Raw genomic sequence first — 26,459 nt, 5'->3', positions numbered from 1 at the left:
GTGCAGAGGGGCCCAGCTGGCTCTCTCTGGTGGCCCCACAGGACAGGCTGGCCCCGTGGGAGTACCCGGTGCCTGGGTGAGCCCCAGAGGAGCTGAGGCCGAGGGGAACCGTCTCCTGGCTCCCTCTCCTCCATGTCAGGAGCTGTGGCTCCTTCTGAGCAGTGGTTGCTATGCAGCCTTGTTTATTCAAAGAGAGCCTGGCAGAGAGCAGGAGCAGGCCAGCAGCAGGGCCGGCGGCTCCCCCAGCACCTCCCCAGAAGGAGGCCCCTGGCCCAGGGCTGGGAGCTGGGCAGGAGCCAGGGCAGCCAGCCACAGGGCCACCCCGTCCTTGCCTCCCTGGACCCACCAGCAGCAGCATCTGTGGACAGACCATGGAACCTGGATTCCTCCGGTGACAGGAGTTTGGCCTCTGGACGGAGCAGTGAGAGGTGATGTGCCCACCGCTGTTTGTAGGGGGAGGGGCGGGGAGGTGGTTTGGGAACCTGAAGTCCTTGGAGGGACGTCAGGGACCTGCTCTGGGGCAAGGACAAAGGGCGGTGAGAGGAAAGGCCCCATCAGGAAATGGGGCTGTGTGACTGTGGGGCGGTCCCTTCCTCTCCTCGGGCCTTCCAGCTCAGCTCCGGGGGAGAGGGTGGGAGCCTGTGAGCCAAGGAAGGAGGGGCTGTCCGGGCTGTCCCCACCCCAGCTATGCCCTCTGTCAGCGCTGTTTGGGGGTAAACTGCACACAGCACCCGCCCCACCAGCCAAGGCTCCCTGCTAGTGCCAAGGGCTATGGTGCCGGTGGCGATGGGGCATGCAGTGGGAAGGCTCTGCGCTCAGGGGCACGGGTAGGGGGTGGGGGGTGGGGCGCCCAGGTAAAGCCCAGGCCTTGGAGGGGCTCTGCTCTGGGTGGAATTCCGCCCCCGCCCCCCCCTCTTCCTGGCTGTGTGGGCTTAGCCCTTCATTCTGAGCCTCAGTCTCCTGACCTGTAAAGTGGGGATTAAATAGCCCCCCTGGCAGCTGCTTGGGATGGAGACGGGAAGGAGGGCAGCCGTGTGTCGATCCCTGTGCCAGGCGGAAGCTGCTTTTGTTGATGCCGTTGTTATTTCGGGGATGATCGGGTTCCTTCCCACAGCAGATCGATCTCAGCTCTGAAACAAGGACTCTGTGAGCCCCTTCTTCAGGACAAGGGCCCCCGGTGGCTGGGCCCCCAGGGCTGGCATTTCCTCCGGGGCACTGAGGGGACTGAGTGGGCTGTGCCCTGTTGGTGCATGGCTGAGGTGGGTCGTAGAGCATGGTGGTGCCCCACACTACTGTCCACCTGCCCTGGCGGGTCAGGGCCTGCAGCCTCCTGGCCCCAGGCTGGCCAGCTTCCAGGGCTGGTCTGTCTCAGGCCCGTGAGCTGTGGCTGCGCGGATCTGAGGAAGGGGAATGTAGGGGAGCAATTTATGGGAGCGGAGCTGAGCTTGGAGAGACCTGCCTCTGAAGGTCGCCCATTGCCCCTGGGCCACCTCAGCGGCCCCAGACCCTGCTCCCCAGCCTGCATGCTTGGAAGTTTATTATTTGTTTTAGGCTCAACCTCTTGCAGACAGAACGTATAAAACTCACAGTTTAAGGAAGGATTATGCAGTGAATGTCTGTGTAGCCACCACCACCCAGGTCTAGAGAGAGACACTCGTCACCCTTTGAACTTGATATAAACAGAACCACACTCTACAGTCTTTGGGCCCGGCTCCTCTCACTGAGCCCTGCGCCGGGAGTCACCGGGGTGCTGAGTAGAGAGGGGGCTTGCTCAATGTCATGGCTATGGAACAGTCCCTGGCGTGAGTCACTGCGATTTATTTTCCTGTTGGGCGTTGGGATTATTTTTAGTTTCTGACTGTTATCAAGGGAGCTGCCATGAACATTCTCGTGCTTCGTCCTTGGTTCACCTGCGCGTGGTTTTCTCTGGGGCAGACCCTGGGAGCGGACGTGCTGGGCGTGGGGCTTGCAGGTCTTCCACTTTATTATAGAGCCCAAGTGGGTGTGCCCACCTGCACCTCGCCAGCCGTGTGTGAGAGCCACTCGGCTCCGTGCCATCAGCACCGGCATCGCCTGTAACCTTAACGTTTGCCAATCTTTGCAGATGGGTGGCACCTCGTTCTGTTGGATTTGTCTTTCCCTGGTTCCCAGGAGCCAAGTACATGCCTGCGCTCGCCTTCCTCCCGCCCTCTTCCCCTTTCTTTTGCGTGCCCCGCCCGTCTCCTCTCTACTCTCAGCCCTGTTGTCCTCCGTTCCTGACCTCCACTCTTCTCTGCTCTCCCACCCTCCCCCCTCCCTGCCTCTCCCCTCCTTGGGACCCAGATCTCACCCACGTAACTTCTCCGTCACTGATGCATGAGCTGCAGACCGGGCTCCAGACAGCCGCCGGGAAGTCCGAGATGCCCACGTTCTCTGCTTCCCGGCCTCTGGTTCCTGCTTCAGCTCCCATTTCTTCAGCTCCCATCCCTTCCTGGGCCTTGGCTGTCCCTTCAACAAAATTAGGCAGAAAAAGAGCTCCTCTCCAGAAGCCATCTCGGTTTCCCGGGCGAGCCTGGCACGCGCCCTGACAAGGCCCGAGTGCAATTGCAGCTCTGGGTCAGGGCCGTGGCTTCCTCCCAGCCCCGGAAAAGGTCTGTCGTCTTCTGAGCTTCCCGCCAGGAGACCTGTGTCAGGAGCTCCCCGGAAGGGACGCGCTTCCATGTGAGGCTTGGTCAGCGCGACTGTGCCGAGACTCGGGTCGGAAAAGGTGTTTGGCTTCTTCCCAGTCACTCTGGTACCGTGCGTGGCCCCGATGCGGGGCGGAGGTGGAGCTCCGGCTGCTGGCCAGGGCTCCCTGCGCCCCACGCCACACAGGCAGCGCCGGGCAGGGGACCGGCCGCGCTGTTTAAGGCTCCAGGCCTGTGATCTGGCTCTAGGACCCCTCAGCCCCTGATGGTGGGAATCTCTAGGCCCGGCCAGCAGCTGGGCAGTTTCGGGCAGGATCCGACACCATGGCACCGGGCTGACAGAGGGCCCGAGGCCTGGGGACGCACTGGCGTGGTCTGACCAGGCACCGGGTCTGAGGGGACGGTTTCGGGAGGCCCTGGGAGTTTGGAGAAGGAAGCTTTCCTCCCAGCCCTGCTGAGTGGGTGGCCAGTGGACGCTGCCTGCAGGGTGTGGGGCCTTTGCCGCCTCTCCAGCCTCAGAGTAAGCCCTCGCTTAGCAGCCAGGGGACTGGCTGACCTCTGAGGTCAGTGCAGCTCAGAGTTTAGTGGCTGGGCCCGTGGTAGGGGACATGGCACAGCAGCCACAGTGGGCGTGTCTCCTGAGCTGGTTAGGGCCCAGGAGAAGACACGTGGGGGAGGGCAGGCTCACCTGTGCTCTGCCTCCTGCTGCTCTGTGCCCGTCACAGCTGGAGCAGGAGCCTGAGGAGGGGGCTGGGATGTCCCCAAAGGAGGGCTGGTGGATGGGTGTCCATCTCCTGGTTTTGGGAGGAGGTGGCTCTTGGACTGCCCACCTCAGTCCAATCACCACAGGCAATTCCATTCCTTTTTCCTGGAAGAAGGGGGGAAATCAGGCTAAAAAAGTGGGGCGTCTGGCTGGGGCTGGTGGGAAAAGGAATGGAATCGCCTGTCTTTTCTGGGGTCAGAACACACCATGTTCCCAACTTCCCTGATCGCCTGAGTCCAGCTCTCCAGCTCCGCAGCGCTGCCTCCCACTTCCTGGGCAAGATCAGGCCTTTGCTGCCTCGCCCAGGCTGCCCTCCGCCAGGCCGAGGCCTGTGCCCGCTCCCTGCTCCTGTCCAGTGACCCTGGGACCCTGCCCCGCACGTTCCCCTCCCTCCTCCACGTCGTTAGCCTTCCCCCTCCCCTGGCTCTTTCTCTCCTCCTGTGAATATGCTCTGTAATTCCCATCCTTAAAAACCCACAGAGAACCAACAGCAAACAACACAAACTTCATCCACACCCCCTTCCCCAGCACCCCCAGTCTCTCCTCCCTTTCCACCCGGCATTTCCAGAGGGGTCTCCACTCCCCGTCTCCACTTCCTGACCGTCCACACGGTGCCTCCGGTCCCCACATGCACAGAAATTGCTGCACTGACCTGGCTGATTCCCTAATGGGCTCTTCCCAGTCCTTTCCCCGCCTGACCTCTTCGCTGGGCCGACACTTCCGGTCACTGTCCTCTCCTGGCTTCCCTGGACCCACGCCCGGCCTCCCGCCTATTCTGGCTGTGGGTGCTCTCTCGCGGCCAGGTCCTCTCACGGACACGTTTACTCTCGTGGCTTCCATCGCTGTCTGGTTACCGGGGATTGCAAGCCTGTGACTCTAGCCCAGTTCTCCCTGTCTCGAGCCTCAGACCAGCTGGGTGTCCTGGAGAAGCTACAACCGGCCGCCCAAACCAGGACTCAGGTCTCCTCCCGTGCTCACGGCCTCATCCTCCAGCCCCTCACGCCGGAACCTTGACTCACCAAGTCCCCCATCTAATCAGTCTCCAGACCCTGTTGACTTGCCTCCTAAATATTTCTCAGACTGGCCCCTCCCCACGTGCCCTGCCTCTGCCCCAAATCACACTCTGATCCTCTCTCTCCAGGATTATCCCACGGCCTCTGCCCTGTCCACCACCCTGTCCTCCACCTGCAGCTGCTGGGGTCTTGTTCTTGCAGCAATACCCATGCCCCTGGGTCATGGCGACTGGGCTTGGCAGGAAGTGGGGCCAGACTCAGTGCTAAGTGGTTTTGTCTTTTATTGAGCACAGTCTTGAAGTGGCATTGGCGTTATCTCCATTTCTGTAGCTGAAGAAAAATGGGGCTCAGAGAAGTTTGGTAACATGCCTGCGGTCACACAGCTCACCAGTCCTGAAATTTAGTCTGATTCACCCATATCAGTACCTAGCTTCTGGTTGAATGAGTGAGTGATAGACTGAACCCAGGAGGTCAGAGGTCAGTAGGTCACCTGAGAACATCAAGAATTTCCCTGGAGGTCTGTGGGATGGGGGCCTCCTGTTGAGGGGAGGGGACTGGTGTGTGTATGGTAAGCCAAGGGATGGCTGGAGACAGGGGCATGGGAGGGGGTGTGATATGCAGTCGGAAGTTGCCAGTGACGAGTGGCAGATCTGCGTTAAGCCACATAACTTCTCTGTCCCCAGTCCGGGGTCTGGGCTTGTGGTGTCTGTGTTTCAGTCCTAACGTTTTGTCAGAGACCCGCCCCCTTCCCTAGGAAGTCCCTCCCGGTCCCACTCGAGGGCTCTGCATGGAACGCAAGTCAGATGATGACATTCCTTTCCTTGAGACGTCTCTAGCGTCCCCTTTGCCTGCGAAAGGCCCGGCCTCTCCGGTGGAGCATCGCAGGTCTCCCCTCCTGGCCCTCGTCACCTTCCCAGACGGGGGCCTTCATGCCTTTGCTCAAACTGCGCCTCAGCTGGAATGCCTCCCCGCTTCCCTCCCCGTCTCGGTCTTGCTTGCCCCAGCCCAGCGAGGATGCTGCTTTTCTGGGGAGGGCCGCCGTGCCTGGTCAGACAGCACTGCTGGTCTCGTGTGTGCCACCTCTGCCCAGGGCTGAGGGCGTTCGGCCCGATTGCAGTGAGCGCTCGCTCGGTGGCACAGAGTCACGGGTAGAGCTGCAGGAGGCCAGGGTCCGTCCAGTTTGCCCCTCTTACTCTACAGATACGTCCATCTCCTCCTCATGAGTATTGCTGTGTCACCTGGTCTGTCCTGCAGGAATGGAGGACTGGCCCGTCTTCACTCTTAAGATAGCAGGGTGGCCTGTGTGAGCATGTGTGTGTGGGACAGAGGAGGGGGAGTTCAGACCTGACATTATTGAGCAACTACTATGTACCACGAATGGTACTAAATTATTTTCTTTTAATATAGTTTATTGATTTTTTTACAGAGAGGAAGGGAGAGGGATAGAGAGTGAGAAACATCGATGAGAGAGAAACAACGATCAGCTGCCTTCTGCACACCCCCTACTGGGGATGTGCCCGCAACCAAGGTACATGCCCTTAACCGGAATCGAACCTTGGACCCTTCAGTCCGCAGGCTGACGCTCTATCCACTGAGCCAAACCAGTTAGGGCCTAAATTATTTTCATATGTGACTCAATTTAATCCTAACAGGAAGAGGGGCAACGGCAGGTCTCCAACCCAGCTGTCGGACCCCACAGTCAAAGTTCTAGGAGTCCTGGGGGGCATTCTGGGCTATGGGGTGTGGGATGGGAGGGGTGCGTAGATCTGAGCCTCTCTTCAGAGGGTATTCCATGGGGTAGATATTTTTGGGTTCAAAAACTCGGTTCATTAGCTCTGCTGACTTTGCCCCCTCCTTTCCTCTGCTCACCTTGATGCGGGCGCTTGGTTCCCCCAGACAGGCAAGGAGGCGCGCGCTCTGACTTTCCGGAACCCACATCTCTCTGGGTCTCTACAAGGAGAAGTGGGCAGTGACACACCCACACGGAGAGCAGCTACCGGCCAGCAGCCCTGGAGGGTGGGGGTGGGGAGCAGGTGGGGCTGTGTCTCAGTCCAGGCCTTTCTCCTCCCTGCCCTCCCTGCCCTCCTGCTCTGACCCTTCCTGCTCTGACCCTTCCTGGGATGACCCTGGGCCAGTCCTAGCTTTTGTTTCCTTTCCTAGCCTTTGTGTCCCTTCTGCCCTTTCTCATTCCTGTGGTGCTGGTCACCATGGGACCTCTGTGGTCAGAGCTTTGTGGAAGGAGTAGACAAGGTTCAGTGCCCTGAGCTGGAACCCCGAGGCCAAGGGTGGAGGGTCCAGCCAGCTTGGGCGGTCCAGGGCAGCAGGGAGTGAGGACAGAACCCTGGCCCCCAGAACCCAAGACTGTTGCCCTTCGGGCCAGAGCCTGACTCGCCTAATAGGGGACAGCCCCTGCGTGGTGCCCAGAGAGTGCTGGGTGCCAATGGGGGCTTAGTGATTGTCCTAGGGGTCAGGCGCTAAGGGCTGTCCACACTAAACCCCCGAGCTGTGTCTGCATCTGGGCTGGAATTTCTGATTCTAGTTTTTATGGTTTGGATACGCATCTCTAAGTCCCCACCAGGTCCTGGGCCCAAGTGGTTTCCTGGGAGGTGCCATGCATTGCTCTTGCATTAGACATAGAGATGGTTGTTTGTCCATACACAGCTGTAGCCACCTCCCCTGGGGCTGGTTCCCAGGAGACTCTGAGATCCTGAGAGGTCAGAGGTATAGACCCCGACGGGCAGGCATTCAAGGGCTCCGCCTGCTGGGTGGCCTTGGCGAGCAGTGGAGTGGACCCAGTTCCTTCCTGGACTGCTGGTGTCCCTCAGGGTGGGGGGCGGGGGTGCTGTGGGCTGTCTTGGCTGGTGGCATTCTGCCCGCTGAGAAGTTTGTGGTGGGCGGGCTGGGAGGCAGTCTTGTTCAGAAGGCCCTTTGCCATAGAGGTGGCCCCTGACCCTCATGCTATCTGGATTCTCAGGCAGCCCCAAGCCTTCTCTTTAGCCTCCTGGAGAGTGATCGCTTTGGGAAACCGAGGTAGAAATCACCACCTTGACAGCTGATAATGAGAAGCAGGGCTGGGGTCTTGTTATAAAGTGAATCTGGACTGTATGGCCCAGTAGTTCTCAATCCTATTCAAACATCAAAATCACTCAAGAGGTAAGGGGGGGAAAAGGCATTAAAGAAATCCCAGCAACAGGTCCCCGTGGCCTCTCCCTAAAAGACTAGTTCAGTAGGGGCCTGAGGTAGGGCCTTGGAGTTCATCATTTTAATCAGCTCCCAGGTGATTCTGAGACGTGGCCGAGGCTGAGAACAAGAGCTGTAGCTAAATATCACTTGTCTCCATATACTCTGCATAGAAGGTCTCTACACTGCTTAGGGATGTGGCCGGTGGTTGTGGGGCCTCTGCCCCCAGAGCCCGACTCCAGCTTGTTGGCTCTGATTCAGCGTGGGTGGTCTGTCCTCTCCTGGCACATTCCTGGGGCTTCGCTGGAAGCAGCTGCCTCGCCTCACCGGTCTCTTGCCTGTCCCAGCTCACCGGGGCAGGGTCGGGGTGTTGGGACCTGCCGAGTGGATCTTCCTCCACCTTGCTGGGGAGAAGTGTGTGTCTCAGGGACATTCCTGGCTACTCGTCACGACCATGTGGCCAAATCCTATCCCCAGAGTCAGCAGACAGGGAGTGGTCCTCTCCCCCTGGGTGTGAGGAAAGTTTCCGAGAGCCCCAGTGGGTGGTGAGGCCCGGGAGGGCTGGGTGGACCTCGGTGCGGCCAGCAGGGTTGCTAGGAGCCGCTGTGCCTTTGGGACCAGGGCGGGGCTGGTGAGGAGCTGGCTTCCAGATGGAGGGCAGGTTCTCTCAGTTCCCGAGCTGGGAGTTCCTGCTCAGCCAGAGGGAGCTGGCACTGCATGCTGCCTGTCCCCAGATGCCATCTCGAGGGAGCCACTTGGAGGAGAATTGGTGGCCTGTTAGGTGTAGACGTGGCTTGACCTCTGATCTTATCCCTGATCAGCTCTGGCCTCCCATCTCCCTACCTGTCAGGGTGAGAGTGGCTCACCATGATCTCAGCAAAGAACTTATAAACTTGGGTGAAGTCACAGAGTCTGTGGTGAGACCCTTGTCACGTAGAAAGAGAATGAAGTCAGATTGAGGACAAGAGCTGATGACTGACCCCAGAGGTCGAAGGGAGGCCGGGAGGAGGCTTGGGCGGTCAAGTGGTCAGTGCAGGACGATGAAATGGCTGTGAGGGCTGGAGGTTGGCTTGGTAGTGCGGGTGAGAATGAGGGCAAGAGCTTCGGGCAGATAGGACGCCCTGAAAGAAAACGCGGGCTGGGTCCTGGGAGGTGCCACCAGGTACCGAGTGATGACAGGGTCACAAGCCTGACCTGCGTCCTGACGTCAGGGTGCTCGGCAGCAACTGATGGAGAAGCACAGGGTCAGACTCCCCATGACGATTCCTCCATCCCCACCGTCCCGAGACCCTGAGGCGGCCCTGTCGGAGCCATAGGCGAAGCAGGTGTGTGGGTTTCCGATGCTCCATCATGAACTCTGTCCACAGCCACATGGCCTTGACCCTCAGACTGTGAAATGTCCAGAGGCCTGTGGGGGGGTGTAAGAAGTATGGTTATTCGTGCGCTGACTCTCTGCCCGCCCACCACAGGGCCCTGCATGCTTGCAGGTTGGGGCCCTTGGACCCTTGAGGACTGTCCTCACGGCCCAGAAAGTCGTTGCTGCCTCTGGACAACCTCCCCGCACCTCCTCTGCCCGGGGCATGGGCAACCGCGATGCTGCCTCCCCAGGTAAGGTGCATCCGGGGGGGGCCCCAGCTCGGGATCTTCCTCGGACTCTCCTGGGGACGGGGCTCTGCCAGGGAGATGTAGCCAGGCGCTGTGTCCCCCATCCCCGCCCCGCTCTCCTGGGCTAGCACAGCCCGCTGGCTCAGCGTGCTGTCAGGGGCTCGCTGGCTGGGGGAGGAGCTGAGAATGTTCTAAGGACTCGGCCGAGCTCTGCCTCCTCTCTGAGATGGGGGCTGCCCTGCTCCGTGGTGGGAGAATGAGGACAGGCAGAGGTCAGGGGGCTGGGGCCTCAGGGAGGGTTGTGTCCCCCGTTTCCTCAGCTGACAAGGCCGGAGAGTGAGAGCCGTGTGGCCGGCTCAGTGTCAGGGGTCAGGGTTCCAGGCCTGGCACCGCCTGTGGGAGCCTCAGTTTCCCCTCCCGAGTGAGGGGGTCAGCGGGTCCTGCCCTCAGTGGAGTGGGTGCTTGTGAGGTGGGAGCCCCTGTTCCCTGGGGAGGTCGGAGGGAAGCCAGGTGACCACTTGGGAGGGATGCAGGGAGCCCGAGGCCCGAGGCCTAAGCCGTTCAGGGAGCAGCCACTCCGCTCAGGCCAGGAGCCTGGGGCTTCGGCACATCAGTGTGCGACACATCAGTGTGCGACAACCGCTGATCAGCGCTTCCTCAGGTCCTGCGGGGCATTCTGCCATCTGCCATCTGCCATCTGCCAGGCATCGTGTGTGGCAGGGAAGTGGGAGGTGCTGAAGGCAGAAGAAACATCTAGAAATAGAATGACGATGTGACCGATGTCATCATAGGAACCCCGGTCCTGTTCAATGCCCCTGTTTTGCTGATCTGGGAACCTAGACTCACAGAAGCTAACTTATTTCCTGAGGTCACACAGGGGACAGGAACAGGATAGAACCCGACCCGGACTCCTAGTTTAGGGACCTTCCACTTGGGGGTGGGCGTGCTGGGTTTTCACCTTCGTGCGGCTTCACCAGCTGGTAGGTTAGGGCCCACGTGTGGCCCCGAGGTGTGTGCGGGAGGGGCTGAGCCACGGGGGTGCAGGCTGTTGGTTCAGTTTGCAAACCCCCTGAGCTCAGGTACTGCGAGTAAGGATGCCTGGGGGCTGTGGGGCTGAGGGGGCAGAGGCGAGGCAAGCTTCTTACAGGAGCGGGTGCTTAGCTGTGTCTCCCCTTCTGCTTATCTGACGCTCAGCTCAGGGGTCCTTCCCCTGGGAGCCCGGCCTGTCCCCACCCCCTGGGCTCACAGCCCCCGCTCTGTTATTGCTGGTTACTCACTGTCCCCCACTGGACTTCCCATTGCGATGGTCAGCCTCGCTGTGCTGTGTCACCAGGGGCTGTGGGGGCAGCGTCCCTGACAGAGACCCTCTTAATGAATGAAATGTGCAGTGGGCTCCATGGTGCAGGCTGCTGAGCGGGGGGGTTAGGAGAGAAGAGGGTCAGGGTAGGACCCTCATGAGGGGCTTGGGCCTCTCAGGGGAGGGGACTGAGCAGGTGATGGGTCTCTGCTCTGCCACTGCGGGGCGGGGGGGGGGGAGGGGGCGGGGCGGGGAGGGTTCAGAACCAAAGACACAGGGTAGGCGGTTACTGCGTGAGGGTGACGATTGAAGGCATGGCAGCGAAGGGGTGGCCCAGCGAGAGCAGCTTGTGTGTGATGTGCCAGTGGACGGAGTGGGGACCAGAGGCGGCAGGGAGGGAGCCAGAAGGAGGCCGACAGGCGGTGTTGGGGGGTCTGGAGCAAAGGGAGGAGGGAGAAGGCCGAGTGTGAGGGGAAAGGGCAGCAGGTGCAGAGCCGGGCAGAGCGGGGCCACGGCTTCGGGGGCTCATGGAGCCACGGCCGCTGGGCTTCGGCTCTGCGTTGGGGGGGATGGGCCGCAGAGACCCCTTGGGGCAGAGTGCCGGCAGTGCTCCCCAGCGCTGGTCTTCAAGGACTCTAAGATGCACTTCCCTGCCCTTCTGCCCCAGCCGAGGTGCTGGCTCCGGTGGCCGTGTACTGTGGGAGCGTCCCTCGGACCGGCTCCGGGCCCCGCGCCCCCCCAGGTGGAAGCGGGGACCCCAGCCTGCAGGCTGATGGAGAAGGTGAGATTGGAGGACGGAGGGGGCCTGGTGCCGGGTCACACCAAGTGGCTTTCACGTGCCCCGGGGCCTTCCACCGCAGCTGCCCAGTCTGGCCCGGTGACTGCGGAGTGTGGGCCCTCCAGGAGGGAGGGGGTGACTGTTCAGATGCCTGGGCGTGGCCTCAGGCTGCCAGCAGGTGCGGTTTTTACTGGGGTTCCTGCTGAATGTGCCCTGGTTTCAGGTGGGCTCTTTCCATTCTGTGCCTCAGGGGACGGAGGGGTAGAAGGGGGATCCTCAGAGCAGGATGTGGGATCTCGGCATGCACCTGCCTCTCCCAGAGCCCAGGGGGAACCCCGAGAGCCCCAGGAAGACGGCTTGGCAGCTCTGCATCCAGGCCGGTGGAGGGAAGTGCCCTGTGTTGCCGTGGCAGCGGGCGGGTTTTCAGGACACTCAGCCTCCCTGCTCTGCGCCTTCCTGCTCCAGCTCCCAGTGCTGGTGGCCTGGGCCTCGCCTCTCCGTTCACATCAAGGTGCCCCTGGAAGAGCTGCGGGCGTGGCGGGTTCTGAGAGCTGGTCTGTCTCTCTGCCCACCCCCCCCACAAGGTCCAGGCGGCTTCAGGCCCCGTTCCAACACTTCCCTTCCTGAAGGTTTTCCAGATCCGCCCCCCTCCACGCACCAGGCACCCCGCTGCCCGCTCCACGGCGCGTCTCACATCTTACCCCGCAATGAGCCCACTTAGGAACAGATCTTATTTCTCTCGTGGACTGAACGCCCTTTAGCGATAAAGACTGGTTTGCGCGGTGGAATGTAAATTAGACGCAGTTCTCCACTGTGTTTTATTCCTGAACAAACTGTCAAAGGGCTCTGTCGGGGGGAATCTTAAACTGGATAATATGCACTCGAAGACCCTAAAGAAAAAGAACACTCGGCCCGCGCACACGTGTGGTGTGTGTGTGTGTGTGTGTGTGTGTGTGTGTGTGTGTGTGGCTAGGTGACAATTCTGTTTGGGAACAATATTGTGAAGATGTTTTACTACCTAAGACAGAAAAAGATTCAGAAGATTTAAAATCTCACAGGTGCTGCTCTAGGGTGACCACGTGTTCTCACGGTCCTGCCCTGAACTGGTCAAATGTTCGCTCTAAGGAAACACATTAGGAAAGGGCCTCTGATAAGAAACAAACAACAGCCACACTGAGCGCCTTGTCTCCCCCCCGCCTGCCAGAGCTTGGCTCGGCCGGGACGCTCCAGCGTTTGCCGAAGGAGTGATTGGATGCACCGTGTCTGCGGGGCACGATCGATCGGCTCCGATTGGCCTGCACGTAGCCCTGAAGGGGCTGGTTGGGTGCTGGAGATGGGTGGCGGGTCCCTGGGCAGGAGGCCTCTGGCCTGTGCGGTGATAGGGCTGCATAGTGAGTCCCCTCACTCTCTGGCCACCTCGGACTCCGGCCTTTGCAGGCTCCCCGCTCTCTAGATGCCGCTGAGTGAATGAACGAACCCACGGGGGCTGAGCAGGGAATTCACCGGGCAGATGGCTGGCTGTTCCAGGGAAGTGGTGCCGCCCTGGGCTCTGTGTGCCAAGCCACTCTTGCCTCTGCCCCCCAGCTTCCCTCCAGCCAACGCCCAGCGTCCTGCTGGAGATGCCCTCGCAGCTCTCGAGTGGACCCGGGGACCCTGGCAGCCTCGTGCTCGATGCTCCCCTGAAGGGCTGGCAGGCCAGGAATGGCCACCTTGGGGCGCTGTCCCAGGGGCCCCACCCTCCGGCGCCCCTCCCTTCACTGGAGTCAGAGGCCAGCAGTGTGGCCCGGGACACCACCCAGATCAAGGACAAGCTCAAGAAAAGGAGGCTCTCGGAGGGCTTGGCGGCATCTTCCCAAGGTGAGCCTGGGGTCCGGCCCACCCGCCTTCCACCCGCCCCGGGCCAGCCTCTGAATGACCCCCACTCTCTGAGCTCCTGGGACTGATTTATTCTCCCTCCCCCCCCACCCGCTCCCTCCCCCAGCCTCTCTGGATCCTGGGGGAGGCCCCAAAGGAGTGGCCCCGAGGAGTGGCATCCCCCGGGCCACCTCTCAGAGGCTGCTGCGGCTGCCCAGGCCCATGCCTCCCATCCAGAGCACCCCCACCACCCCCGAGGCCAGCGGAGCCAAGGAGAGGGGTGTGGACCAGCCTGGGGGCAGCCAGGGGCCCCAGGAGAGGAGCCCCGGAGTCCAGGAGGTAAGCACTTGCCTACCCTCCGTCCTTCTGTCTTCCCTTCCATCCTTTCTCACCCCCTTTGCCCGAGCCCCGTGCTTCTCCAGAGGGCTCCCAGTGCCGCCCTCGGGGTGGGAAGGGGCTTGGGCCCCATCCCCCCCCCCCACAGTGTCCAACACCATTGCAGCTGGAGCCCTGGAGGCTGCCCCCGAGTCCCCGAGCTCCCGCTGAGCAGAGGCTGTGTGGCCACCTGTTCTTCACTTGGGGGCCCTAGGCCTCCTCGGGTCTAAAGGCTCCAGAATCCCGCCCGCCTCTGGCCCTTCCCGTGTCAGGCTGGGGAGTGTGGCCGAGGGGGAAGAATGCGGGCTGAGGACTCGGGAGTTTGGGCTCTGGTTTCTCCTCTGCTCCTCACCGGCTGGGTGACCTTGGTCAAGTCACTCCCCTCCCTGGGCCCCAGGTTGCACAGCTATAAAAAGAGGGGGTTGGACCAGATGCGTTTGAAGATCCCTCCAAGCCTTGCTGTTCTAGGATTTTTCTAAAATGAGAATAAGAAAAGGGATTGGAGCAGGGGTGAAGGGACCCCTTGCCAGGCTTGTTGCCTGGGTGGTGAGGAAACAATGAGCTTTTCCGAGTCTGTGTGGCTGGGAAGAGAAACCGGAGCCACTTCCCGGCACTGCCGCCTGCCCAGGCGGCTCCCACAGGAAGGGCCACCCTGTGTGAGGGCCCCGGAGGTGAGTGTCCCGGGTGCACGTGTCTGTGGACCAGACCGTCCTCCTCCTCTGCTCCCAGATGCACACCTCCCGGCAATACCTGCACTGCAGTGACCAGAAGATGCACAAGTCACTGGGGGGCATTGTGATCCTGCCCATCCCGAAGGTGGGGGTGCCCGCTGGGACCTCCTCCTGTACACCTGGCTCCCTTCCCAGCCTCTTGCCTCCAGGCCAGGATGTCCTCGTGGGCCCGAGGGCCCCCCCCACACGGTAAGCAGCCCTAAGTCAAAACCCCCTGGCAGGCCTCTCTCCCCCCAAGATCTGCTTGGGGTCCCCATGGCTGAACCTCCTTGCCAGCGCAGAGCTCTGGGGGCCCAGGCGTGTGAGGAGCAGGGTCCCCCACCCGTGAGCCACACATCTGGGGAGGCTGCAGCCTTGTGACCCCGCTCTGATCTGAACTCCCCGCCGTGCCTCAGCCTCTGTCCCCTACCACTTTCCTGGAGTGAGTGGCTGCTGCAGTCATGACTCAAATACATAGGATTTTAAAGCTCTAGTGCAAGGAAGCTCTTTGCTATTATGCATTCCCTTAATAAGTGGATACTAAAGATACAAGCTTATGAGTTTGAGGCAGTGTGGGGAGGGTACGTCTACAAAATCTGAAAGGGTCTTCATATCCACGAAGGCTGGGAACCAGTGGGCTGGAGGATCCCTGGGCGGTAACGAACTCGGGTTTATGGAGTGTAAGCGGGACAGACGGTGTTCTGCAGATGGCCAGGCACATCCGTGTGGTCAGTCCAGGCTGACATCGGAGCCTGTGTGTGTGTGTGTGTGTGTGTGAGAGAGAGAGAGAGAGAGAGAGGGGGGGGGGAGGGAGAGAGAGGGAGGGAGAGAGAGAGTTCCTGGTGACGTATTTCTCTCCCATTTCTCTGGAGCCTGATGTCCTGAATTCTCCCACTGCTCTCAAGCTCTTCACTCTGTGTCTCCCCGGCTGCCGTCCTCTGTCTGAACCCATGTCCACACCTTTCCCCACCCGGTTGGAGTGTGGGGCCTCTCTGTGGACCTGCTCCTGGGCAGAGCTTTCTCTTGCCTCTCACGCGGTGGTGGGCTCCACCTCCCTCCACGCCCTCAGCACCAGACACGCCCTCCTCCTCTCCCAGCCTCCGAGGGGCGGTCTGGGTGGCTAGAATGACCAGAGTGACTCTGGCTCTGGGCCAGTGCCCTTTCCGTCCATCCCATTGACCTTCACTCTGCATCGTTGGAGCTTGATGCCCTTGAGCTCTTCTCCAGCTCACCCTATGCCTGCTCTCCACCTTCCCGCAGCTTCCCGTGTGCCCTGTCTCATCCACCTCAAACGCGGCTGTTTCTGAAGTTTGTCCCAGGACCCTGGCTCCCATCTCCTTTCCTTCCCCGGCATCTTACCTGCGGGGCGGCTTCCAAGGCTACGTGGGCGTGGGTGACCTCCACATTGCCCGCTCTGCCCGAGGTCTCCCCAGGGCCAAGCTCTGGCTGGGCCTCCCCAGTGTGCAGGGAGGGGGGTGAGCATTACTCACAGGAGGAGGGGGAGTTTAGGGGTTAAGCTCTCATGAGTGGGGGCAGTTTGGGGGACTTGAGCCCAGTCTGCTCTGAGCTGGGAGATGTAACTTCCCTGCTGCAGGTGCCTGCAGGGGCGGGCTTCCTTCAGGACTGAGCAGGTTCCGTGTGGACTGGCTTCCGGGGTCGAGGGCCTGTGCAGCCGGGAGCGGGCTCGGAGCTGTGTTGGGACACCTGGTTGAGTTTGCAGAAGGAGTTACAGCTTTGAACCCCTGGGCCCTCTCTTTACAGGGCACCCTCCACCCCCTCCACAGTGTCCCCCTTGCTGCCACCCTGTCCTCGAGCTGCCTACCCAGGCCCCACAACCCCTCCCTTGCCATCGCTCATGGTGCTTTTCTCTCCCCCATTCTTTTAAGATTGGTTCGGGAGAGTGGGCCTCGGGAGAAGACCCCTAAATCTCTGGGTATGTACTCTCCTTGTGCACCCCCACTTGTCACTCAAGCTCGGGTTCCTGGGCTGGGTCCTGGGATCAGAATTAGGGCCGGAGGAGACCTGATTGCTGTTGGACCCAAGCCCCTCATTTCCCGGATGGAGATGCTGATGTCAGCTCGGCACCAGTGCGAGTAGCTTCATGGTGACCAGCTGAGAGAGGAGGGCGCTGCCTTACGGGAACTTCTCCTGGTCTCTGAGTGCGGAAGCAGCCAGCCTGTCCCCCTGCACCCAGGGCCGCGTGGCTCCCAAGCTGCCTCCTGACACGTGGCGAGGCCACCCTGCCCTGTGTGATCAGTCGGGGAGAGCATTCCTCGCCAGGGGAGGATAGAAGTTAAACCCCGCAGTCAGTCAGGAGGGGTCAGGGTCAGGGGAACAGGGCCCACGGCTGGAAGGGAGGCAGGGCAGGCTGGAGGCTGAGCGCAGACAGGATGTAGATGGGGAGGAGGCTCTCCAACCTGGTGCCCTAGCTGTGGAGAGGGGGGAGGTGACCGGCAGCTGAGCCCCGGGCAGGTTAGCCGAGGGGACCTGGCAGGGCACCCTGAGCCCGGCCCCACGCCGGGTTGGAGGCAGCTGCGTGCTGACCAGCAGGCGGGTGGGCTCCCAGGCCAGCTTCCCGGCGCTCACTCTCATAAGCAGCTCAGCAGGTAGGGGCCCCAGGGTCAGGGGTGAAGCTGGGCCCGAGAGGCAGGCCAGGCCCAGAAACCTCCGGGGCAGCTGCATCTCCCCCTCCCAGGCCGGGCGGAGGCGGGGGAGCTCAGGAGGTCTGTGTGACGCATTCTGGCGCCCCGAGTGTCCCTGCAGAGCTAACCCTGAGAATGCTGGTGTGGGGTTCGGGGCAGGAGATCCCAGCCCGTACCACCCACCAACCTGCCTGACCAGCTGCTGCTTGAGCACCAGGTCCCCCCGGGCGGGCTGCTCAGGCAGGCTTTCTAGGGTGTCTCTTGGGGTGCAGGTGAGGAGGGGGATACAAAATAGCAAAGTCCTTATGGGTTCCCCAATCCTCCAGCAATACAGCCGATATGTGTGACGCCCCTGGGACACAGGGGCTCATGTGGTACTGTCTGAAGCGGAGGGCTTCCCCAAGCCTGGGGGCACCCCTGCTGTCCTTGCCGGGGCAGCTGGCACCAGGACCCTGTGCCCTCTGCTCACCTCTCACTTCGGGGCAGATGAAGCCCAGCCAGCCCTCCTCCTCCTCGGCCACTGGTCCTTCTCCAGGCCGTGGGTGCCCCGTGCACCAGGCAGAGGAAACCTTCACAGAAGGCATGGTCGGGCGGAGGACCAGGGTGACCTGGGAGCCCTGTGGGGCCCCAGCCTCAGACGTCCTTTCCGGCCTCAGGCAGCCCCAGATGGAGCCCCATCTGAGGGGGCCCTGATTTGCAGGTTCACCCAAGGGCGGTGAGTTCCAAACTTTGTGAGCAGGAGAAACTGATAACATTTCTTTCATTCAAAGAAAACTAATGACCCTACCCCTCCCTGCTGCCATGAGAAATGTACTTTTACAAACATTTGATTGGGCCTAGACAGTGTGGCTCAGTGGTTGAGTGTTGACCCATGAACCAGGAAGCACATGCCCGGGTTGCGGGTTCGAACCCCAGTGTGGGTGCGCAGGAGGCAGCCAATCAATGATTCTCTTTCATCATTGATATTTCTATCTCCCTCCCCTTCCTCTCTAAAATCAATAAAAAATATATTTAAAAAACTTTTGATTGGGAAAACATAAAAAAAACTATGGGTTTGATGTCCTTTGTAGATGAGTTTGTATTTTGTTAATCACCAGAGCACCTGAAGGCTGCTGGGTCCCAGCTTTCCCGCCTGTAAAGTGAGAGGACTGGCTTGGCATTCGTTCTCTGGTCCCTCCGTGTGGTGTCATAGGCTCAGACAGGTGCAGGGTGGTATAAAATGGGCAGTGGGCTCACTTTATTTTTTTCCTCAGGTACATACCTCCCAGATAAGATAGATTTATATTCTCAGGAAAATCTTAAACCACTTAGATAGCAGGTCTGATGATCCTGTTTCTTGCCCAGCTTCCTCCCCACCTTTCCCTATCTGTACTAATAAAAGGGTAATATGCAAATTGGTCAGGACACCCTCCCAGTAACGACCAAACAGCAGGCTGTGTGGGGTGACCAGGCCAGCAGGGGAGGGCAGTGAGGGGTGACCAGGCTGGCATGGGGGGCAGTTGGGGATGACCAGGCTGGTGGGGGGAGGCAGGCAGGGGTGATCAGGCAGGCAGGCAGGTGAGCAGTTGGGAACCAGCAGTCCCAGATTATGAGAGGGATGTCTGACTGCCGGTTTAGGCCCAATCCCCAGGATCGGGCCTAAACTGGCAGTCGGACATCCCCTGAGCGGTCCCAGATTGGAGAGGGTGCAGGCTGGGCTGAGGGGGACCCCCCCCCCGCTGTGCATGAATTTTGTGCACCGGGCCGCTAGTATTAGAATAAGGTGTGTAGTAATTATTGAATAAGTGAATAAAGGGATGAGTGAATGGATGAATGAAGGGAAGAGGATATTGTTGTTTGGACAGCCTGCGCTATGCCTGTCAGTGCATCTCTGTAGAGTACATTTAACTTGGGTCTTTCTCCACCCAAGAAGTGTTGGGCAGAAAACTTGAGGGTGGAGGGCTTAGACAGTAAATGTTACCACAATCACAGGGTCATAGAGCCTCCAGGCTTCCCAAGGAACAGCTGCTGCTTCAGTTCCTTTTTTTTTTTTTTAATGTTTTTATTGATTTTTAGAGAGAGAGGAAGGAGCAGGATAGATAAAAACATCAATGAGAAACATCATCCATCAGCTGCCTCCTGAACGCCCTCTAGTGGGGATTGAGCCTACAACCGGGGCATGAGCCCTGACCTGGGAATGGAACCAGTGACCTCTTAGCTCATGGGTGGATGCTCAACCACTGAGCCACACTGGCCAGGCCTCAGTTCTATTCTTGTTCTTGACTCCTCAGAGCCAACACCTTCGGCCCCACATGTCAAAGGCAGGTCTGCTGCCCCCGAGAAGCCTGCTCTGTCTTCATCTAAGTCTGCTCCTGCGCCAACAGCCTCCTACTCCAGCCATGCCGGAGAAGCCCAGCGCTTGCTAAACGAAGGGGACCTGAAGGAGAGCAGCACCAAGGTATCTGGAAAGCGAGAGGAGGAGGAAGTCAGAGTCAGAGTGGACCACTGGCTGAATGCGAGCGTGTTTCTGAGATATACCAGTGTGGGTCCACTTGAGAAAAGCAAAGAAGAGTCTTGAGGCAGCTGCCCCTAGTACTTGAGGCGAGAACCTGCAGAGGGCCTGTGAGAAGGCAAAGAATAGAAGAGAAACGAGAGAGAAGGCGTGAGGGGGACTAGGTGAAGGGCAGAGTACGGTGAGGAGCTGAGGGCAGCGATGAGGGAGGGAGGGAGGGAGAGAGGGAGGGCAGAAGGAGGTCACACCTGGTTCTGAGGGAAGCAGGATGTGGAGGAGAGTACAGAGGGACTTAGGTGCCCCAAGCTGAGTAATCTGAGCCAGCACCCAAGATAGCAGGCAAGAGGCAGCTGACGGAGACAGATCAGCCAAAGGCTGTGCTTGACAGGCTGACAAATGGCTTGCACTTAGAAGGTGACCTTGGCCCAGATGATTCTCTTCCCTGAGTGAATTCAGTAAAGCTAGGAGAGTCACTGTATGGGGGCTCGTGCTCCTTCTTTGAGAGAGATATAAAAGTGCCATAAACATAGATCAAAGGCCTGCTGGGTGCATGTGCTGTGTTAGGTCTGGGATCCAGGGATGGTGAGGGTCAGGTCCAGGCCACAGTCCTTCCACTCCAGCGAGGGTGACTCCGTGAAACAAAGGAAGAATGACTCAGTGCTCTGAAGTGACCTCAGCCTCCACCTCACCGTGGCCACTCACTCCCATGGTCACACCGTACCCTTGGCACTGCCAATAACTTCACCCCCACCGGCATCTCAAGTTCAAGCATCCCCCTCACTCACCACTGTCTCCCGTTGTTCTAGCTCAATCCATCTAATATTCCAGCTCTAACATTTTGTTCCTTCTTGTGCATAAACAATATTCTCCTTGAAATTGGATCACTCCTAGTAGCGTCTTTGCTCTCTGTTATTTCTTTCATCTTAACAAAACAAAACAAAGCCAGAACCATTCTTTCCCGAGTCCACCAGAGTCAGGCTCTAGTCCCCACCACTCCCCGCCCCAAAACTGCCCACATTCAGGCCACTGAGGACCACCACCATCCCAGGTGTGGTGCAGCACTGTCCTCTTTTAACTTGACCCATTGGCAGCTTTCTTAGCTCATCCTACTTGGGTTCCCACCTGGGGTTGGAGGCAAGGGATTGGCTTCTTCCTTGGTTCTCTGCCTCCATCAAAGGCAGCTCCTTCCTAGTCCATCTTTGCTGGACCTTCTTCACATTCCTGACCTCTGCATGCTGGAGGCCCCCAGAGCTCAGACTTCTGGCCTCTTATCCATTTATACTGACCCCATGACTTGGTCCAATGCATGGTATTGAGTGCCATCTATATGCCAGAGGACTTTCAAATGTCCTTTCCAGCTCAGACCTCCCCCTGACATCAAGTAGCAGTGAAATTATCTATGTATATAAAAGCCAAGCGACCAGAACAACCAGAATGACTAGTCGCTATGATGTGCACTGCAGCCAGCCAACCAGCCCAAGGGGGGTGGGGCCAGCTGGCCAACCTCCTGCAGCCCCTCCCTCCGGCCGGCCCCCATCCGTGCACAAATTTGTTCACCGGGTCTCTAGTATATATATAATATATCTATGACCTAAATTATTATATAAATTATATATTATATATAACCTTATCCAGATAGATAGATAAATAGAGGGGGGGGGGAAGAGAGAGAGAGAGAGAGAGAGAGAGAGAGAGAGAGAGAGAGAGAGATACTCACCTTCTATGATGGTTGGCAGTAAAAGACAACTCCAGCCGTCCAGCTGCTCTGGCCCAAAATCTTGGGCCCATCCTTGCCTCCTCTCTCTCTCATCGCTCACCTCACACATCAGCAAGAGCAGTGGGCTCCACTTTGAAACAGTCCAGGCCCAGCCAGTCTGCCATCCCATTCCTGCTACCCTCCTGCAAGCCCATCACTCCAACACATGCGAACTCTTGCTCTATTTATGCAACTTCTTGTGAGTGTTAAATTATTTCAAAATAAGTTACACAAAACAACACGTAGACCCCTTCCCCAGTGGGAGTCAGATCACGTCATCCTCTGCTCAGACCTCCAGTGACTCGCTGTGTCCTGGGCATGGACCACAGAGCCAGCGCACTCACTCCTTCCCCACCTGCCACCTCCAGCCGGTGGCCCAGCATCCTTTGACTTGAGTGCTCCAACCAGGGTCCTCCTCACTGCTCCCAGCATGCCCAGCCCACCCCAGCCTCAGGGCCTCCGCATTCGCTGTTCCCTCTGCTCCAAACACTGCATGGCCTGCTCCCTGCCCTCATGGATGTCACTGCCTACTCTTGGCCTCCTCAGTGAGTCCCCTGGGCCCTCCTGCCAAAGGCAGAAGCCCATCGCCCTCTGCCCCTTACTGCCTGCTGGCATGCAGTGCCTGGCGTTAGAGGCGGGCCTGCTTGTTCTTTGTTTCCTGGTCTCCCCACTCCATGGAAGCGCTCTGGAAGCACGACCTTGTCATTTTGTTTATTCCCAGAACAGTGATTGGCACACGCTTGAATGAATGAAGGCATAGAAAGCACAGTTGGGTCCCCAAGGGTAATGGAGTTTGCCTTGACCTTGTGCCAGATCCAGGTCACCATCTCCAAGTCCACCCAGGAGACGATGCGCCTGAAGCAGAAGAAGGAGATGGAGCTGGTCCATAGGGTGGAGGAGTCGGGGAGGGCAAGGGAGCTCACAGCCCAGAGCCTGGGTGCCCGGGGAACCTCGATGAAGGAAGGTACTGGTACCCGGGGCAGGATTCCCTCAGGCTCGGGAACTTCTTGGCCAACACCTTTGGCCCAAAGAGAGGCTGCCACTGTCCCCGTCCCCGCCCTCCCGTCCCTCCTGAGACCGGACAGGGAGCTGCACCTGCTCTCTGGTAGCCCGCTCTTGGGCCCATTTCCAAAGGAGGGTGCTGGGGTCGGGGATCAGACAGAACCAGCTCCATCCTAGGACTTTCTCTCCCCACATAGGCCTCCTTCCCCTCCGGGGCAGGGGGACCCTGTCTGTGCCCACTGGGATAAGCAGCCCACACAGACACAACACCGGCGTCGTCCTGAGGAAGCGAGCCAACCGGGCCTCACTGCCCAGCATCCCCGTCAGCAAGCAGAAGCCTTGCTTCGCCCGCCATGCTTCAGGTGGGGCCCAGACCGGCTGGTGGGGGGCACCTGCCCCTCTTGCTGGGTTGCCTTGGGATTCCGTGGGCATGGCAAAGGTGAACCTGGCTGCCCATGTTAGAGTAGGGGTGGCCCTCCCACCAGAGAGAGGAACAAAGTCTGGAAGTCAAAAGCATCTATGGGCCAGGCTGGGACCCCCAGGGTATCACCATTGGAGCTGTGATGGCTGGACAGGTATGACCAGCCTGTGTGACATGTCCTAGACCATGGATGGGAACAGCATCCCCGGAAGTAGCTGGACACACCAGGAAGAAGAGGAGAGGGTTCTGGGAAGGTCTGGGGGTCCTGCATGTTGCCTCATAAGATGCCAGGGCTGGACGGTGCTGGGTACAGATGGGATCCGAGGACCCAAAGATTCTCTGGGATGTTCAGGAAGGGGTCAAGGGCAGGGAGGCTCTGTCCCCATTCCTCCAGGGGAACATCTGTTCTGCCTCGCCCTTTTGTGTTCCGGGCGTCCACATGAGATTTCACTCAAAAAGCATGTGCTATTGAGGAATGTTTGGAAACCACCAACCTGGTTCAGAGTTTCTGTGAGTGCGGGACGTGGTGGGACATGGATGGGAGAGCAGAGCAGCGTCTCTGTGCCGGAAGTAATATTGACCCACTTCCTTTCCCATTCCCTTTCTATCCGTTGGTTCATCAAGCAGGAAGTCTTCATTTGGTGCTAGTCTTGAGCATGTTTTTAAGGCTTGCAAATATCCTTTTATTTTATTTATTTATTTAAAAATATATTTTTATTGATTTCAGAGAGGAAAGGAGAGGGAGAGATAGAAACATCAATGATGAGAGAATCATTGATCGGCTGCCTCCTGCATACCCGCTACTGGGGATCGAGTCCGCAACCTGGGTATGTGCCCTTGACCAGAATTGAATCTGGGAACTTTCAGTCCGCAGTCTAATGCTCTATCCACTGAGCCAAACCGGCTAGGGCAAAAAAAATCTCCTTTTAGATAGAGATCTTTCTTCAGGCTTGAGAAATGGGAAGCTGGCTGCAATTTTATACTAGAGTTTAGAACGTTCTCTTAGTTTTACTGTGAACATTCACCATATTTTATGACAAATGATATTAGTTTACCAATTATGGTAGTGATATAAATTTCCCTTTAAAATAAGCTTATGTAGGATTTGAAAAGTGGTTTAATTTGAAGAAAAATATCATAACAATAAAAGTATAGGTGATTAAGAGATATGGCAAAAAAAAAAAAAAAACCCACCATGAAAGTGGTCATTGAATGGTTGATACTTGGGAAATAGTAATCTATCTAACCCACCCTACTCATTTTATACAGTAGAACTGAGACCCAGAGTCTCAAGGTCATCCAAGGTCATGCAAGGGGATGGTGGCCCCTCGGGACTAAGACTTTGGCTAATGACTCTTGTGCCAACGCAGAGCTGAGAAGAGATTTGCCCAGGACCTCCTGGGTGCACCAGAGTGAATAGCATGCCAGAGGGGATGGAGTTAGTGTGGCAGTGAGAGCTCTGGGTTCTGAGACCTTCCTGTCCGGGCTCTGCTGGCACAGGAGCTGAGGGACTGTCGGCAGGGAAGGGGGTGGGGGGTGGGGTTGGGGGAACCAGCTTCTCTGGGCTCTGATGCCTCAACTACGTGATTCCTACATTGGACCAGATAGATGTTTCCTTGTAGGAGCTGACGATTTTAGCATCTGTTCTCGAGGAAGGAGAGCCTAGAAAACATGACCTGATTTTTAAACAACATCCCTGCTTATTGTCAGTCCCTGCAAGTGTGGCCACGTCTGGACCATGCAGGTGCCTGGCTGTGTTCATTGTCCCCTGCTTCCTCTGGCCTCTGCCTCTGATCACTTCCCTGCCCTTGGGCAACCTCAGAGGGGTAGAGAGTGGGGGATGGGGATGGGGAGGCTGATAACACAGGCTCAGGGGTGGGTGCGAAATTAGAGTGCCACAGGGAGTCGGGGAGTCATTCCTTGATGGACTTACTGGCCTCACCCCAAGCCCAGATAGGGCAGGATTGGAGGTGCATCGCTGGTGGGGTGGGTTCAATCACATGGCATCAAGTGGTGTATCACAGGCAAGTCTGTTTATAATAACAGGTTGGCAAAGGCAGGAATGGAAAACTCAACAAAAGGTGGAGTTAGGAAGTCTGAGTGGCTCCAGGAAGCGGGGCCCAGCGCTGGCTTCTTAGCGCTCCCAGTCCGTCTCCCTGATGCCCGGGGAGGTGGGCTCAGTGCTGCAGGCCAAGCCTTGGGTCCTCTGGTAAAAACTCCCTCGTTTCTCCTCTGTGAGTGCAGCTAACTCATTACCCGCGGTGCTCACTTTCGGGTCCCCTGAGTGGGAAGAAGAGGAGGAGGAGATGGATCTGCGAGCCTTTAAGGAGTTGAGGCCTTTCTCGAACCCGGAGCTGGGGTTGATGGATGCCCTCCAGTGCCTCGACAGCAGTGACTGGTGAGGTGACACCTTCCCTTTCATGCGTGGTGGCCAGGGAAAAGCTGCAGAATAGCTGCTGCCCCCACCCCCCACCTCTCCCACTGCTGGGCCTGGTCCCGTGGAGGGAGGTGTGTGTGTGTGTGTGTGTGTGTGTGTGTGTATGTGTGTGTGCGTGCACACGCATGTGTCCAGCCTCCTGAGTCTGCCCTGTGACCTCCAACAGCCCACTCTGCTGCTCTATGGCACACCAGAGCCAGGCATGGCAGGCATAAATGTGGCTCCCCCGTGCTTCTTTAGGAGCCTTCATTTCTCTAAGTCAAGTTCACCCAGCTCCCACCCAGTTCCTACTCCTGCGCTGGTGGACACACGCTCTCAGTCGTGAGCAGCACCATGACTCGGGGTCCAGAGCATTTGTAGGAAGCCCTCCCCGTCTTCTGTCCTCATGTTCAAGTATCCCCTCTTGAAGGCACCAGCTTGTCACAGGAGTGGTGCTCCTGGTCCTGGGGGTGGGCTTCCCTCTGGGGTGAGGTTGAGCCAGGGGTCCCATAAAATGCTTTTACTGGGCTGCTAAGATTTCAGCCTGGGCCTGGCCCGTGTGGCTCAGTGGTTGAGCGTCGACCCATGAACCATGAAGTCACTGGTTCAATTCCCGGTCAGGGCAGGTGCCTGTGTTGTGGGCTCCATCCCCAGTAGGGGGCATGCAGGAGGCAGCTGATCGATGATGTTTCTCTCTCTCATTGAAGTTTCTATCTCTCTATCCCTGTCCCATTTTCTCTCTCTAAAAATCAATAAAAACATATTTAAAAATATAAGCGTTCAGCCTGGGTGTGCCAGCAGGAAACCCTGCCTTTGGGCCTTCAAACCCCACCCCGCTGCGGTGCGGAGAGGGTGGCGGTGCGATACCCCTGGTCTGCAGAGGGGGTGGGGCTCCGGCCTTCCCACCTGCCTGTGACAGGCCTGGGCTTCTTCTCAGGCACGTGAAGGAGAAGGGCCTGGGGAGCGTCCAGCGCCTGGCAGCCTGTCACCCGGAGGTCCTCGCTGGGAGGCTGCACGATGTTTCCTTGGCTGTGACTGGAGAGGTGAGGCCTCCCAGACAGCCTGTGCCCTGTGCACCCTGCCCACCCCAGCCTGTCCCCCTTCCCTGGGGCTGCTGTCCAAAGTGGGTCACAGAACAGCCACGGAGAAGCCATGGCTCCTTGGAACAGGGGCATCCCCCACTTAATTCTCAGCCCTCAGCCACTAAGGTGGGAGGTAGCCGCCCATTTCTCAGATTAGAAAACTGAGGCCTGGTGTTTCTATGCCATCGGCCTGCATTGTCCTTTTACTCAAAATGCCAGCGGAGGGGTGGAGTGTCCTGGGCCAAGTCTCCACCTTCAGGGTGGTGGTCACATTTCCCAAGCCCTTTCTCCCTGGCGCTGGGCTGGGCTGGGCGTGGCTGGGCCCAGATGGGCAATAAGATGCATCTCATCACAGATGGAGGCCATGGCCCCCCAACCCCTGGGAATAGATTGTTCCAGTGGGGGGCC

The 26,459-nt window shown here is 58.6% G+C and overlaps 1 protein-coding gene across 1 annotated transcript in view; it reads left to right on the top strand.

Annotated features, from left to right (window-relative positions):
* Nucleotides 1-205: 205 nt before the first annotated feature.
* The window catches only part of TOGARAM2 (TOG array regulator of axonemal microtubules 2), a 45,596-nt gene continuing 19,342 nt past the window's right edge, over nt 206-26,459 (top strand). The window contains exons 1-11 of the mRNA XM_080683864.1: nt 206-428; nt 9,092-9,230; nt 12,887-13,159; nt 13,284-13,495; nt 14,261-14,451; nt 16,128-16,174; nt 19,154-19,320; nt 21,944-22,094; nt 22,330-22,494; nt 24,798-24,951; nt 25,907-26,012. Coding sequence (XP_080539990.1) covers nt 9,203-9,230; nt 12,887-13,159; nt 13,284-13,495; nt 14,261-14,451; nt 16,128-16,174; nt 19,154-19,320; nt 21,944-22,094; nt 22,330-22,494; nt 24,798-24,951; nt 25,907-26,012 — 1,494 coding nt within the window. The 5' untranslated portion in view covers nt 206-428; nt 9,092-9,202. The remainder of the gene's footprint in view (nt 429-9,091; nt 9,231-12,886; nt 13,160-13,283; nt 13,496-14,260; nt 14,452-16,127; nt 16,175-19,153; nt 19,321-21,943; nt 22,095-22,329; nt 22,495-24,797; nt 24,952-25,906; nt 26,013-26,459) is intronic.

This window comes from Plecotus auritus (assembly GCF_963455305.1).
Source record: "Plecotus auritus genome assembly, chromosome: 8".
NCBI classification, from domain to species: domain Eukaryota; kingdom Metazoa; phylum Chordata; class Mammalia; order Chiroptera; family Vespertilionidae; genus Plecotus; species Plecotus auritus.
The sequence above is the reverse complement of the archived record's forward strand: the minus strand, read 5'-3'. Positions and strand labels throughout refer to the sequence as shown.